This window comes from Rutilus rutilus (assembly GCF_951802725.1).
Source record: "Rutilus rutilus genome assembly, chromosome: 1".
NCBI classification, from domain to species: Eukaryota; Metazoa; Chordata; class Actinopteri; order Cypriniformes; family Leuciscidae; genus Rutilus; species Rutilus rutilus.
Genome location: NC_140209.1, coordinates 21,652,461 through 21,667,944, shown reverse-complemented (window position 1 = coordinate 21,667,944; position 15,484 = coordinate 21,652,461). Strand labels below are relative to the sequence as shown.

The 15,484-nt window shown below is 39.6% G+C and overlaps 1 protein-coding gene and 1 long non-coding RNA gene across 2 annotated transcripts; both read right to left on the bottom strand.

Annotated features, from left to right (window-relative positions):
• Nucleotides 1-10,004: 10,004 nt before the first annotated feature.
• On the bottom strand, nucleotides 10,005-11,601 carry LOC311301340. The gene is made up of 3 exons (XR_014629438.1): nucleotides 11,523-11,601; nucleotides 11,239-11,444; nucleotides 10,005-10,761 (listed from the first exon to the last, which is right to left on the bottom strand). It is a non-coding gene; the product is annotated as an uncharacterized lncRNA (long non-coding RNA).
• A 70-nt stretch (nucleotides 11,602-11,671) lies between these two features.
• Nucleotides 11,672-12,860, bottom strand: LOC311304302 (uncharacterized protein; the record flags this gene model as incomplete). The annotated part of the gene is made up of 3 exons (XM_084431247.1): nucleotides 11,672-11,894; nucleotides 12,178-12,461; nucleotides 12,771-12,860. 3 exons carry the CDS (start codon nucleotides 12,858-12,860, stop codon nucleotides 11,672-11,674), a joined length of 597 nt encoding a protein of 198 aa, XP_084287373.1.
• Nucleotides 12,861-15,484: the final 2,624 nt, after the last annotated feature.

The following is a 15,484-nucleotide window of genomic DNA, read 5'->3' as shown; positions in this document are numbered from 1 at the left end:
TCTCGCCCAAAAAGAATGTCCAGTATGAAGTGTACGTCTTCAGGAAAGCTGCACAACAGCCCGGTGAGAATCTAGATGCATATAATACGAGACTTCGCATGCTGGCAAAATACTGTGAGTTTAGTGACGTGGACAATGAAATAAAGTCACAGATCATCCAAAGCTGCACATCCTCCAGAGTGCGCAAATATGGTTTGAGGGAGGCAAACAAGACATTAAAAGAACTGCTTGAATACGGCAGGACTCTTGAACTTTCTGAACTGCAGTCAAAAGGAATTGAAGAAGGTTCTAATCCCATTACTGCTGTGAATCAAATACACAGAAAAATCCACAAGAAGACATATCAAAAACGTCCGGCAGGTGGCAGCAACACACAATGCAGAAACTGCGGGGGTGAGTGGCCACACAAAAACGAATGCCCTGCAAGGGGTAAACAATGTAAAGCTTGTGGGAAGCAAAACCACTTCGCAAGACAGTGTAGGTCAAAGTCACAACACACTGAACAGCAAGCAGAGACACAGGGTTACAAAAAAAGCTATAGAAAGAAAATTAATCAGGTAGAGACACACAGTGAATCAGCTCAACCCAAGTCATCTTCAAGCAGTGATGAATCCTATGCATATACTGTCAACAGCAATAGCAACAGTAAGCAGCCGCTAACACAAATCAAGCTATATGGAGACACAGTGCCAGTTCTGATCGACTCTGGTGCTGCTGTAAACATCATCAGTGAAATGACATACAACAAGCTGAGTATCCAGCCCCGCCTCCTGCACACAGATCTCAGAATACTTGCCTATGGGTCCAAAGACGCACTGCCCATCCTTGGGAAATTCACAGGCTGCGTGGAGGCGAAGAACAAGACGAAAACAGATGGGACGTTCTATGTGATTAAAGGTGATGGCTGCTCCCTACTCAGCTACCAGACAGCTGATGAATTGGGGCTGATCAAAATTATACGCACTATCAGACCTCCCTCAGTGAACCTCACAGTAGCAGATGAGCTTGTGAACAGACACCCCGAGCTGTTTGACGGCGTTGGTAAGCTCAAAGACTTTCAAGTGACACTTCATATAAACCCAGACATACAGCCCACATGCCAGCCACACCGCAGAGTTCCTTTTCATGTACGTCAGAAAGTGGAAGCTGAACTACAGAGACTGGAAGCCGAGGACATCATAGAGGAGGTGACAGGCCCAACACCCTGGGTCTCGCCCATTGTAACACCACCAAAGCCCAAAGACCCAGACAAGGTACGCATATGTGTTGACATGCGCCAAGCAAACACAGCCATCCAAAGAGAACGTCACCTGACTCCCACTATAGATGATGTCATTCATGAACTGAATGGAGCAACCGTATTCTCAAAGCTGGATCTGACATCGGGATATCACCAGCTGGAATTACATCCTAACAGCAGGTATATTACCACATTCACAACACACCTAGGCCTGAGAAGATACAAGCGCCTCAACTTTGGCATCTCGTCAGCCGCGGAGGTGTTTCAGAACACAATCCATCAGACACTTCAGGGCATCGCAGGGGTGAAGAATCTCAGCGATGACATCATCGTCTACGGAGTGACGCAGGCTGATCATGACAAGAGCCTAACAGCCGTGTTCCAGCGACTCAAAGAACGTGGCCTCACACTAAACCGAAAGAAGTGTGAATTCAACAAGACGCAACTAGAGTTCTTCGGTTTCATTTTCTCCGCTGGCGGTGTCTCAGCAGATCCCAAGAAGGTCGACGCCATATACCAAGCCAAAAAGCCGAAGGATGCTGCAGAGGTCAGAAGTCTGTTGGGCATGGCGAACTACTGCTCACGCTTCATCCCTAATTTCGCCACGGTAACAGAGCCCCTCAGAAAGCTCACCAGGAAGAGCACGACATGGCAGTGGGGCGCAGAACAGGATGCAGCACTGAGCACACTGAGAGAGAGTCTCACCAGCGAGACCACGATGGCATACTTTCACCCGAACAGAGAAACAGAGCTCGTCGTCGATGCTAGTCCAGTTGGGCTAGGGGCAATACTGCTGCAAAAAGACAAAGAAAAGAAACACGTCATCGCATATGCAAGCCGAGCACTCAGTGACGTCGAGAGGAGGTACTCTCAAACAGAGCGTGAAGCGCTCGCAATTGTATGGAGCTGCGAACACTTTCATCTCTACATCTACGGCAAAGAGTTCACAATGGTGACGGATCATAAGCCGCTCGAACTCATCTGGAACAACCCCAGGTCCAAGCCACCCGCCCGCATCGAGCGTTGGGGACTCCGGCTGCAGCCATACAACCTCAAAATAGAATATAGGAAAGGGACTGATAATCCAGCAGACTACTTGTCCCGCCATCCAATCCCAGCACAGACACCTACCAAAAACAGCCGTGCCACAAAAATAGCTGAAGAATACATAAGCTTCATCGTGCAGAGCAACACACCAAAAGCGATGACTCTGGATGAAATCAAGTCTGAGACACTCAAGGATGCAACATTACAAAAGGTTAGCGCTCTCATATGCAACAATGCATGGCACACAGTCACAAAAGACTCTGCGCTAAGACAGTATGAACATGTGAAAAGCGAGCTCACAGTGTCACACGAAAATGACATCATACTTAAGGGATCCAGAATCGTTATTCCCTCATCACTTGAGCACAGAATACTTCAGCTCGCCCACGAGGCACATCAGGGCATCACAAAAACCAAGGCCCTCTTGAGAGAGAAGGTGTGGTTCCCAGGCATCGACCGACGGGCTGAGGAAATGGTCAGAAACTGCTTAGCATGTCAAGCAACCACACCGGAAACGCACACAGAACCCCTACAGATGTCAGACCTCCCTGACACAGTCTGGCAAGATGTAAGCGCAGACTTCTATGGCCCACTACCAACGGGTGAACACCTGCTAGTTATCGTAGATGAGTACTCCCGATACCCCATGGTGGAAGTCATACACTCCACCTCTGCAAACTCTGTTATCCCTGTCATAGACAAAATCTTTTCCATGTTTGGCATCCCCAGATCTGTGAAAACAGATAACGGCCCCCCATTCACCAGTGAACAGTTTAGCAAGTTTGCAGCCTACATGGGATTTCACCATCGAAAGATCACACCACTGTGGCCCCAGGCAAATGCCACTGCAGAGAGGTTTATGAGAACACTTGGAAAATGCCTCCGTGTTGCCCACATGAAGAACATCCCCTGGAAACAGCATCTCTACACATTCCTGCGTGAGTACCGTTCAACACCACACAGCACAACAACAACATCACCCGCTGAGTTGTTGCTCAAACGCAGGATACATACAAAGATGCCTTCTGTGAGCACACCCACCAGATTGGACAAGGATCTCCGCAGGAGAGACCACGAGGCCAAGGCCAAAATGAAATTGTACTCTGACACTCGCCGACACGCTACACATTACCCTCTCCAACCCGGAGACATTGTGTTGTGCTCTCAACCCAGGCGCAACAAACTCACAGCAGCATACAACCACAAGCCGTATAGAGTAACCACAGTCAAAGGCTCTATGGTCACTGCCGAGCGGGATGGACACAGAGTGACAAGAAATTCATCCTTCTTCAAAAAGCTTGACCCTGGCCTGTGTGACACATCGACAACAGAAGAAGATGATGAAGTCACTGCTGACACAGTCCCAGTGGTGGCAAGATACCCTGCTAGGCACCGACAGCCTCCACAGTACCTCAGAGACTTTGTCATGGACTATAAAATGGACTGAGTAGGCACTTAATTGATTTGTTATACTGAAGCAATCTATTGGTTTATTTTCATGTCTTGCCGTTGATCGCAGACCAAGTGAATGTTTAGTTGTTGATCACTCAAGTAAGTAGAAGAGGAAATAACATAACTGAGTTCATTAGTTAAAAAAAAAAAAAAAAAAAAGAAGTGATGTAACATTCAGATCGTACCAGTAAACCTGCACATACTGTTTACGTCATCACGTTGGTATACGTGAGAGGCGGAGGGATATGTTCACTATGTTTTGAGAGTGGGAGTGTATATGGTTGCAGAGTAATAAAAGCACGGTACGCAAAGCTCATCCTGATCATTCATGATAGTACACCTAAATACTACATCCAGGTGATTGAAACAAAATACTGAGGAGGACTTTTACTTTCTGAACCTGGACTTTACACCTCTGACTATGTCAGCCAAGAGTAAAGAAATAAACCAGAACTGGACCTTATCGTAGCCAAAAAAATAGTAATTTCAGCCACAGCCTCAGATGAAATCAACTGAAGAGAAAAGAAGACATTAAATCTGTGAAGATCTCAGCAGAGGAGGATTAAACAACTCCACAAACAGCATTACCAGCTTCACTTATTACTAACCAGACTGACTTTATTTCTGTCTACAAAAGTTTGATTGAGAATTAACAGAGGTTTAACTCTAACGCGTTTCATTTGAAGTCACCATAACAGTGATTAGTGTGTCCATTAGTTGGGCTCTTAACTCTTAACATACATATTGTGTTTTTTTGACCGCTGTGACAGTGTGTTTGTCAAACACATTTGCAGCAGCAAAGAAAGCTAAAGTGAAATGAGATCAGGTGATGATGGTTTCCTGTTGATATAATCATCATGAAATAGACAGATTCACTGAGGTATTTTAATCTAACAATTATGTTGTCACATTAATATTTTTTTCACAACACAAACCCTGTGTTACTGCAGCATGAGATCCAGCAATATTATAACAATAAGTTAGAAGACTTTAACAAACATGAACACAAAAACAAATCAGTATAATATGACACACACAGACATCAACAATCAGCGTATGAATCTCACCAATGGTGACAATCAAAAGTACCTTGCTGCAATGCATGCTGGGTACCAGCATAGTACAAAACTCCCAGCATGCATTGCAACATGAATAAATTATGCAGCTGAATTGCCCTATAATTTAGTTTGACTCTAAATATTTGCTTTTATTTTTTGCTGTTGGTTTTGTTGTGAATTAGTAGCTTTTCAGTGATGTTCTGAATTATTCTGTTTATCTAAATATTTGTGATTGTCACCATTGTTGAGATTCATACGCTGATTGTTGATATCTGTGTGTCACCATAGGCCAAATTTTTTTATTTTGTGTTTGTTTAAAGATTTAAAACGATTGTTATATTGCTGGATCTCATGCTGCAGTAACACAAGGTTTGTGATGTGAATATATTAGAGGAACAACGTAATTGTTAGATTATAAAGACCTCAGTGAATCTGTCTATTTCATGATGATTATAAAATCGTCAACAGGAAACCATCATCACCTGATCTCATTTCACTTTAGCTTTCTTTGCTGCTGCAAATGTGTTTAACAAACACACTGTCACAGCAGGCAAAAAACACAATATGTATATCAAGAGTTTAGAGCCCAACTAATGGAAACACTAATCACTGTTATGGTGACTTCAAATGAAACGCGTTAGAGTTAAACCTCTGTTAATTCTCAATAAAACTTCTGTAGACGTCTGACAGAAATAAAGTCAGTCTGGTTAGTAATAAGTGAAGCTGGTAATGCTGTTTGTGGAGTTGTTTAATCCTCCTCTGCTGAGATCTTCACAGATTTAATGTCTTCTTTTCTCTTCAGTTGATTTCATCTAAGACTGTGTCTGAAATTACTATTTGTTTGGGCTTCGATAAGGTCCAGTTCTGGTTTATTTCTTTGTTCTTGGCTGACATGTGGCATTGCTATGCAGAGGTGTAAAGTCCAGGTTCAGAAAGTAAAAGTCCTCCTCAGTATTTTGTTCCAATCACCTGGATTTGCTAATTCAGACAGGAGAGAGTTGAGTTTATGGGTGGAATAAACATATGGCAGGACTTCTACTCATTGGGCCCTGGATTTCCCACCTCTGCTTCTAACACAGGCTTCTAGCTGCTTTATTCTAAATAAGCACAAGATGGCGCTGTTCTCGACACTCTCGAAGCTTTGAATCTTTTCCCGGAACAGTTAGGGGAAAGCTTCAGTGATTCATGAGGCTTCATTTCCCCATCCCTACCTGAAAGAAATATTCATTAGGGAAGTCATCCCTGATTGGTCTGATGACCTACCCCAACCCCACCCCTAAACCTACCCGCCATTGGGGGTCTGATGACCTACCCCTAACCCCGCCCTAAACCTACCCGTCACTGGAGTTAAGACCAATCAGGGATGACTTCCCTAATGAATATTCATGAGTCTTCCCCTACCATCCTGGGAAAAAAAATATCGCACCCTGAAATGGACCGTCTGCTCTCTGCCTGTATGAATCAAGCGTGTAGTTTACAGCATCGATTCATTCAAAAAGCCCTGCCCATAAACGCGCTCTCGCTGGCGGACAGAAGCTAGAAACCATTGCACCATTGTATGGGACTCTGTAATGTGGGAGTATTAGGCCTACTGGACATTCTTGCTAAAATAAGCTTGTATAAATAACCTCCCCCCAACATGTTTTAGATATTTTACAGAAGTTGTTACATCCACGTGTCGTGTTAAATTTGACAGACATCTCAAGCAGTTAAAGCTGTCAAACAAAGCAGTCAAATCTTATTTTATATTGATATTATAATTTATAGCTTTGCATGATCATAAATTTGCATAACAGTTTTTTACATCACTGTAATTGACACTTTACTGTGATTGTATTTTGCACATTTAAATTAGGATATTTTACTTTATTTTTACGGTTTTTGTTTGGCAGCCGCAGCTGACAGTCATTGACCGTTTTTTTACGATTTTATTTTTTACAGTGTAATTGTAACTCAATACATTTCAAGTCACGCTAGTCACCACCCAGCCAGCAATGACATGTGGGGCCCAAATGGGTCTGACAGGTCCCACTTTTAGTACATCTGGGCTTCCATGGCTTGCCCCAATGTGGATCCCGGGTGCAAGCCCATAATGGGGCCCACATTTGCCGCCCATGAAGCCCTCATCTGGGCCCCACATGTCATTGCTGGCTGGGCATGTTAATCATTTTCTTTGAACACTGATGAAAATGCATGAGATGATGGTGATGAGTGTGTTGGGTCCGTGTACTTTTGCGTCCATTCGTTTTTCTTTTTTTAACCATGACGAGAAAAATAAAATATAAACGGTTGTTGTATTTTAAGCAAAAAAAATTACATTCAAAATTTTGAATTAGAACTGTATTCAGAACATTCTACGAAAAAACTGTATATTGACTTATTTTCAGATTTTTGTTTATGACTTTTTGCACCTTTACTTTACATTTATAAAATACACAAATTAATATCGAATAAAAGCGAATTGTACTAGTTTTCTGAGGCCAAATTAGTGACCCGGAAATATTTTTTCCCGCACCATTGAATGCGAAGCACCATGTCTCTGGAACCGTACAGAGAAGTGATTTTGGACATGATTTTAAAACACCACACACACAAGGACGTTGCTGAGCATCTGTCTCAAATTGGTGTTGGGCGAGGTTGTTCGGCGAGGACTGTTAGAAGATTTTGTGCCAGTCATGGTGTGAGACGGGAGGTTTCCGACACTCAGCTGGAGATAGCTGTAGCGGCAGCAGTACAAGAAGTAAGTAATAAAATGCAATATCATTCATAAGATGGTAACCCTAACACACCTGCCGCAATAATTATTTTCAAATTTCTTTCAGTAAGTCAACTTTGGCAAAAAGTGGTGGGGACATGGTGCACTTGCAAAGTATCTGTGTACGTGGGTACTATGCCATGATCCCGAGCTATCCATAGTGCAACTAACACAAATTGCATATACATTACATTAAATAATTATCCAGAAGTTAGACAAGAATTATTTAAACTGTAGCAGTAAATGCTCTTATTATAGGCTTTAAATGGCATTTTAATGTTTGACAGCGATGATTTGGCTGCGATAACTCCACTTTGAATGTCATGAAATTCAATTCTTAAATAATAAAAAAGAAATTGCAAAAAAATTAATGTAATTTTATGTAAATAATAATCTGTGGATTTGACCCAGAAGATGGCTTAGCAACATATACTGTCGGACTTCGAACATGGGCACGGCCGGCCAGTTTAAATAGATCCGATCCGTAGCCTACGCGGGTGGCTGACTCTGAGAACCAGGACGAAACATGTAGGCCTATTTTTTTATCGCTTCTATTAGAAGCGCAACGTTTAAAATAAACCATTTCACGCTCAGCTCTGCGGTTTAGCCTATCTTGTGACGGGAGAGTTATAATATGTGGGTAAAACTACCCAAAACTGTGGGTAAAGCGCTACGCTACATGGAGATATTTTCTGCATTTATGGTTTAAAAAAATACACAAAAAGTCCCCAACTAGAGTCCACTCTCTGCCCTTTCCACCCATGCATGCTAAGTACTGTAGGATACACATCGTTTCAGCGGATATTCCACAAAGCATCTCGAAAAAAGAAACGATGTCAAGCGGCCAAGGTGTTTTCAGAAGAGCGCCTGTTTTAAGTCTCATTGAAATGTTTTGGCGAGCACACGGCCTGTTGTAAACAAAATTGATTATTCTTTCCATCCCTCTAGACAGGACCAACCTACGGTCGTAAATTGATGACCGGCTATTTGACATCAAAGGGAATTCGAGCAGCAGAAAGTAGGGTTGGACGAGCCCTCCGGACAATAAATCGACCATATCATGAAATGCGATGCAGTGTAAGTTAGTTTGTTATTATGACTATTATTAATAATACTTATATTGCCCCAGGCTATTTAAATAGCATTATGTACCACAAAATTACTGCTACAACAACATTTGCTTTATTATTATATTACATCATTTCTGCATTTTTTTTAATTGAGATTATACTATACAAGTTGTCCAAATGAAGTCATTAACTGCATCCACTCACAAATTTTTATATACATTTACAGTAGGAAATTTACTAAATATCCTCACTGAACTTGATCTTTAAATAATATCCTAATGATTTTTGGCATAAAAGAAAAAATAATCATTTTGACCCATACAATTCATTTTTAGCTTTTACATATAGCCTATACCCGTGCTTTGCTTCGAAGACGGGTTTTGTGGTCCAGGGTCACAAAAAATAAAAACAATGTAACTCATTAACAGTTTTTTTTTTACTCTTCTCAGGGTGTACGGAATCTTAATCCCATACCTTACTGTGCCACTTACACAGGCCACAAACTCCATTTAGATCAAAACGAAAAATTGGTCATGTTTGGAGCTACACATGTCCTAGCAATTGATGGCTATAGCAGCAAGATAATGGCATATTCCTGTATGCCAGTAAAGAATAACCTCATTATCTATGATGAAGTGTACAGGTTTGTATTCCAAAACACTTACTGTTTTGTGTGTGTGTGTGTGTGTGTATAAAGCAATTTCTATTTACATCATATAATTTAAGGCCTGCAGTAATCAACAATGGAATGTGGGACCAGATAAGGGTGGACCATGGAAAAGAGTTTTTCTTGACTCTATTTATGCAAGAAATTCTTGCTGACCACAGAATGAATACAGCAACACCACCATATCGTCAGACCACATCAACAAAGGTAGGTGTTGTCTTGTGGTTCAAATTTGAACTACTGAAAACTCACAACTTAATAAAATTAAAACGTATACAAACTTGTTTTACAATCACTTGTATTTAAGGGTTGGTTTCCAAATTTTAGTTTTTTTTTCTTAAATAAGATGACATGTTCATAATAAAAATTATTTTAATAAATTATATAATTTTTAGGAATCTGATGATTTTACTCTATAAAACAGCCCGTTTAATTCCTTTCATTCATCAGAATCACACAATCGAGAGAATTTGGCCAGAAATAAACAACAGGGTTAATTACCCTTTGAAGGAGGCTCTTGTTCAGCTGGTCGACCAAGAACTGATTGATATGGACTGCAACCTAACAAGATACTGTGTGTCTAACCTTGTCTGTCAGCTGTGTCATCTGGGCATTAGCAGGGTAGTAGAGGCATGGAACAACCACAGGATTCCTGGTATGCTAAATAATGTTTAAAAACTCTTGACAAGCAGTTGACATTTAAACATTTATTACAAGTTAACATGTCCCATTTACTACAGGAAAAGGAATCCCCAACCAGATTGCACAGGGTGGTTGTGCAAAAAAAATCTCAGCAGCACTACTGCCTCATGGAACTGAAGCAGCTGATCTGTACATGAACACACTGGGATCATCTTTGACAAGGGTTTCGGCCTTTGGAACAGACCCTTTTACGAGTGAACATGAGAAGGCTACAGTGGAACAACTGTTTTCAGAAAAGTGGCCAGACATCACTTACTTGCTCAATAATACGGTCAACAAAAACTTTTTGCCTTTTAAAGAGGCTTTGGTCTGTTTAGTAAATTTAACTCAAAGATACTCTTAAAGAGCATGCCTTCTAATTGTTCAATGCTGCTTTCCATCAAGTGGTTTTTCTAGAAACAAAATATTACACACAAATTTAAGCATCAACATGATGCTGATAAATTAAAGTATTTCTTTTTCGTTCTTGTTTTAAGTAGTTGTGCAACAAAACTTTACACAACAACTGTCAAATAAACTACTGAACTAAACTTGAATTGCTGAACAGCTAAACATTTTTTCCTGGGTAATGTAGGCCTACTCTACCCTAATGATGTCACCAAGAGCTAACAAAGCTTCAGAGAGACCTGCTGCAAGAAAGATGTGGTTGCTAAGAGCTTCCTCTCTGCATTTTAAGCACTGTGATGAAGTAGCCATCCATTGATCAACACAAAGTTTGCATCCGATCAGGCTTCTACAGCAGGTGGCAAATACTGGTTGATCAATGGGTCCTAAAAAACAAAATGTTACAAAAAAAAGAAAATCAGTTATTGTGCAGAGATGGGGTGTTTAAAAAAGGCAAACTTTATTATCCAACTACCTGGAAAAAGGTACATAAAGGGGCAGTTTCCAATTCCTGGAAAGGGTTTAGATTAATCCAGGACTAGGCCTTAGTTGGCATTGATATATGTTAAGACATACAATTACAAGATGTTTTTAAATTTAGGCAGCTCAAACATGCATTTTCTGGGACTAGGATAAGCCCTGTCTGGGAAACCACCCCATAAACACAAATAATGATTATCTCATGCTATCAAAGCCCCAAAATAATTATTCATATTGTTATAAACTCTTTTGTGATTTTTATTCATTTTCAGAAACCAAATTATTTATTTTTTTATGAAATGCAAGCGGTTTCTTTCCCTCATTTTAAAGTGAATACATCCAAACCCTTCCATCAGTTTATAAAGATATGGTTAACCTCTTACCTTTGCAGACTATGCAAGTGAAAGCTGCTTTTATTTTCTCTGTTTGGACTTCACTCAAGGTTTTGGCAGGTGTTTGACTGGACAGCTCAGAAAGCTCTTTGATAGTTGAGATAACTTGCTGAAGGCCCTGTGACGCCAGCACCACTTCTTCTATCTTATCATAGACATCTTGTAGACTTGATGTTTCATCATCTTTCCGACTTGAGCTAAATTTAGTTTAAAATAAATTAGAATTGACTTGTGCATTTGAAAAAAATATTTACTCACAAATACTAATTCTGTACCTTCTTTTCCTCTTGCTGCCTTGAAATTCTGTGAAGTCGTGCTCTGCAATGGCAAATACCTTGCGGGCATTTTGCTTCCATGGATCCTGAGTACGTGGAGGTGACATGCCATGAAAAATTGTCATATTACTTTTGATGTTTAAAACAGATTAAAAATGCAAACAAATTGACAAATATGCACCTTTAGTTCCTTCAGAGTCAAGTATCTCATTGCCCTGGGCATCGGTGAGAATTACAGGATCATAACTGCCAAGAGCATCTTGAACTTTACCAATAATGCCATGTACTGTAGCCTCACATTCCATGAAACGAACTACCACCATCCTGCTTGGCCTCAGTTTGCCGTTTACTAAATCAGCTATGTAAATGGATCTGGAGACATTATGCACATGACAAATTCAGAATTTAATTTCTCTTTCACACACACACACAAACTAAAGTATAAATCACTAAATTTTTAGGCGTTTTTGTTAATAAATTATGCTACATGGAGCCAACTGAACCTGTGTGCTTTTCGACATTTTGGTGCCCATGATACAAATAGTAGTGTCTTTTGACTGAAAATTATCAATATAAATGAAATATAGCTGTTTTTCAAAGCTTTACTGAGAATCTTTCTAACATAACATGCATAAATAAAATAACGATAAGTTACCTCTGAAATGATCGAGTCATGGCGGCTTTCGGAGGTCCTGCAACAGCCGCCGCAGGTGAACCAGCAGCTGCAGAGGGTGGAGTATTGCGTGTAAAGGAGAAACGCTGGGAGGCTGTTGGGGTTGAGAGGGGTGTTCCTGGGGTGAGAACCCCTTTCTCCACTTCATCCCCATGGACCTCATAATGCCCACGTGTAGTTAAGTCTAGGGTACTGAAGTAACCCGACTGTGCCGGGAAAATTGCTATATTCGAATCATCTGTCAAATACAGAGTCTGCGATGAAACCTTAAAAACAATAGCAAGGTCAAGGTTAATAACCACAACTCCATGTGATAACACCACTGTCTTTATGACTGATTTATGGCCGAATTGTTTTCATTTCATAATTGATTACACTTTGCCCGTATCGACACTGTTTGCTTACATTTATCTATCCAGCATTGATTAGCTAATTTTCTCTTATTGATTTTTTACTGTAAAGCTAGTTTGAAACATGTAACGTTAGTAATAAAGCTGAACGAAAAAAGTTACCGTGCATTTCGAAGATCATGTGTTTTTTCTCTGTAAATTAATAATACTGATGTTTGTACTCACCTGAAAAATTCGACCTATCTTCTCCGCGCTCATGTCATCGTCCTTCAACGTTACCCTTTTGCTTCCTTTAAAAAGAACGTACTGGTCCATCTTTTTGCTGAACTAATCCTGCACGTGTAGCGGTTCACCTTAAACGTAATCAACGTGGCGACGAAAAGGTCATCAAATAAATGTTCCGGGTCAACTCAAATAAAATGCAAGAATCAAAAATTGCATTTTTGTAAAACTGAAAAAATAGTTGTATACCAATCATTTGATTTTCATTTATAAAATAATTTTAAATAAGAAAATTTACTTTGTTTGTGGTTAATCTCTCCATTAACTTGAAAACAAATATAAAGAAAAGCACATTTTTTGTTTTTTATATAGTTGTTAAAAAAAGAAAAACGAATGGACGCAAAAGTACACGGACCGGGTTGTAATAGGATCTGGAATAATTGCTTTTGCTCAATTGCTCAAAAGTCTTTGAGTACGATGTTGCCACAGATACGAAACACTGCCTCTAGCAGCTATTCACCGATTCCAGGTGTCTGGCCTATGTCTCCATCATTTGAAAAGGAAGCCTTATAGCCGCTTTAAGGTCACGTGAGTGTGGTTGTATAGCCCTAAACGTTTGACTGAGCCATGAACATCACATTATAGTTTAATAATGAGATCTTAGGCGGTCTGAGAAGGTTTTCATTGTGGAAGAACTAATTTATAAACATCTGGTTTAAACCTGTGCAGTGAATTGGGGTAAATTATGCTAAAGATGTTAGAATACTATTACAACTGATTAAGCCAAATAGATAATCAGCAAAACTGACCTCAATAAAAGTCCATTTGCTTACAAATTAACTATCACACATTTTACAAATACCTGGATGAATGCAAACCCTCACAAATCTGTTGTCGTTATTGAATGCCATAAAAAAAAAAATTCAGGAACGGAAAAGACATTTTGTGGACTGCCGAAGCATCAAGTGCTGAAAACATGGTCTACAGTCCATATCTCAGATCTGATTTAAAAGCCAACAGTTTAACAGAGACTATTATTAACATGTTAATGACAGCTCTCATATCTAATCACTCTGCAGCTGTAGAGCGGTGATTGTAAAGTGGACGTGTCTCGCTCATTCCATTTCCTAGGTGTTTTGATCTCAGTCGTATGTGTAGACAGATAACAAGTGAAACAGAAAAAAAAACAATAGATTGAAAACATGGAGATAGTCCCAATATAAATATGGGACAAACTAACCTGCATAGAGGCAAAAGAGTGTCAACTGATCACTCCCTAACATAAGAGTAAAGGGAACGTGCATTTTTAACTGGATGAATTGAGCTTTTAATTTTAATAATGTACCCAAACCAACTTGTTACTTAAAACAGAATTTCATAATTTTTTTTAATTTTCGGAAATAGTGTACACTCTAGAGTAGACATGCCATAATGTGTAATGCTGTCATCTTGTGGTCACATAGTGCTATGGTCAAAACGATGCATGACCTTGGACTGACCATCACAAAATATAGAGAAAATGTACAGTTTTACTATTAAAAGCCATTTCTACTCTGCAAAAAAATTCAAAATGTTATATAACTTAAAATGTGCTTGTATTTAAATGAAATGATTTTGTTATATTTATAGGTTACACCAAGGATCATCTCGTGAATAAATATCTTAAATATATATATATGTTTTTTTTTACATTAAAATACTTTCTCCAATCCCAGTTTGATGTGTAGACTTAAGCAAGCCATTTGTAGCTTCTTGAAATGATTAGAAATTGTGGTGGTTTTAAATTCAACATGTTTTGCAACAAAGCTTGTTTTATTGGCACAATCTAATGGGTGAATTTGAGTGATTTTGAATATTGTGATATACTTATTTTTGATGGGAGAGAGAAAGAAAAAGTTATGTGAAATATCCTTATATCCAACAGATTTTTACCCTTATCTGTCTTTATTCATGATCCCTTCAGAATTACACAAAACAATAAATGCATGTCATGTCGTCTGTTGTTCATATTTTCTTTTGATATTATGTTTGATGTGTTACGTACGAGGATGGCAGCAAATATAGGCATGGAGTCATAGATCTGTTTCAATCATTTATCTGAAACCCATTTGAATTAAATTTACAGGTCACTATATCACAGTTGTTATTTCTTTCAGGTCTTAAACAAAAAGGTTCACATTCAAATCAACTCAAAACATGTTAACATTACCACGGTAACCTGAAACCTGATGATACATCTCACTGTCCTTTAGACATGGCCATCTTGATTGGCCTGCCGCACACGCACGAACTTAGTGTCTCTGTCACTGTCCCAAAAGTTCGACGGCGCGAAAATCCTGGAAAACATCCAACGGTTCGACAGCGCGAAAATTCTGGAAAACATCCAACAGTTCGACAGCGCGAGATATGTACAAAGAAAGGGATCCAAAAAGTGAGAAGACACACGGTCCAACCATGTCCCTGTCCGTCATCCCACCGAAGTCGCGCTTATCCAGAATGTTCTCCTCACAGAAGTCACGCGCTATCGCGTGTGATCAAGAATGAACCAATCACAAAGCACAAGAGGATGAAACATTGATAACATCTTTACCACTGTATATTAGTTATTCTTATGTTATTGCAATGTACTTAATCAAACAAATAAATGCCCTTATGACAAAATAAAATACAGAATCATATCAAAATAAAACAAAACATTAGAGAAATAAAATATAAAT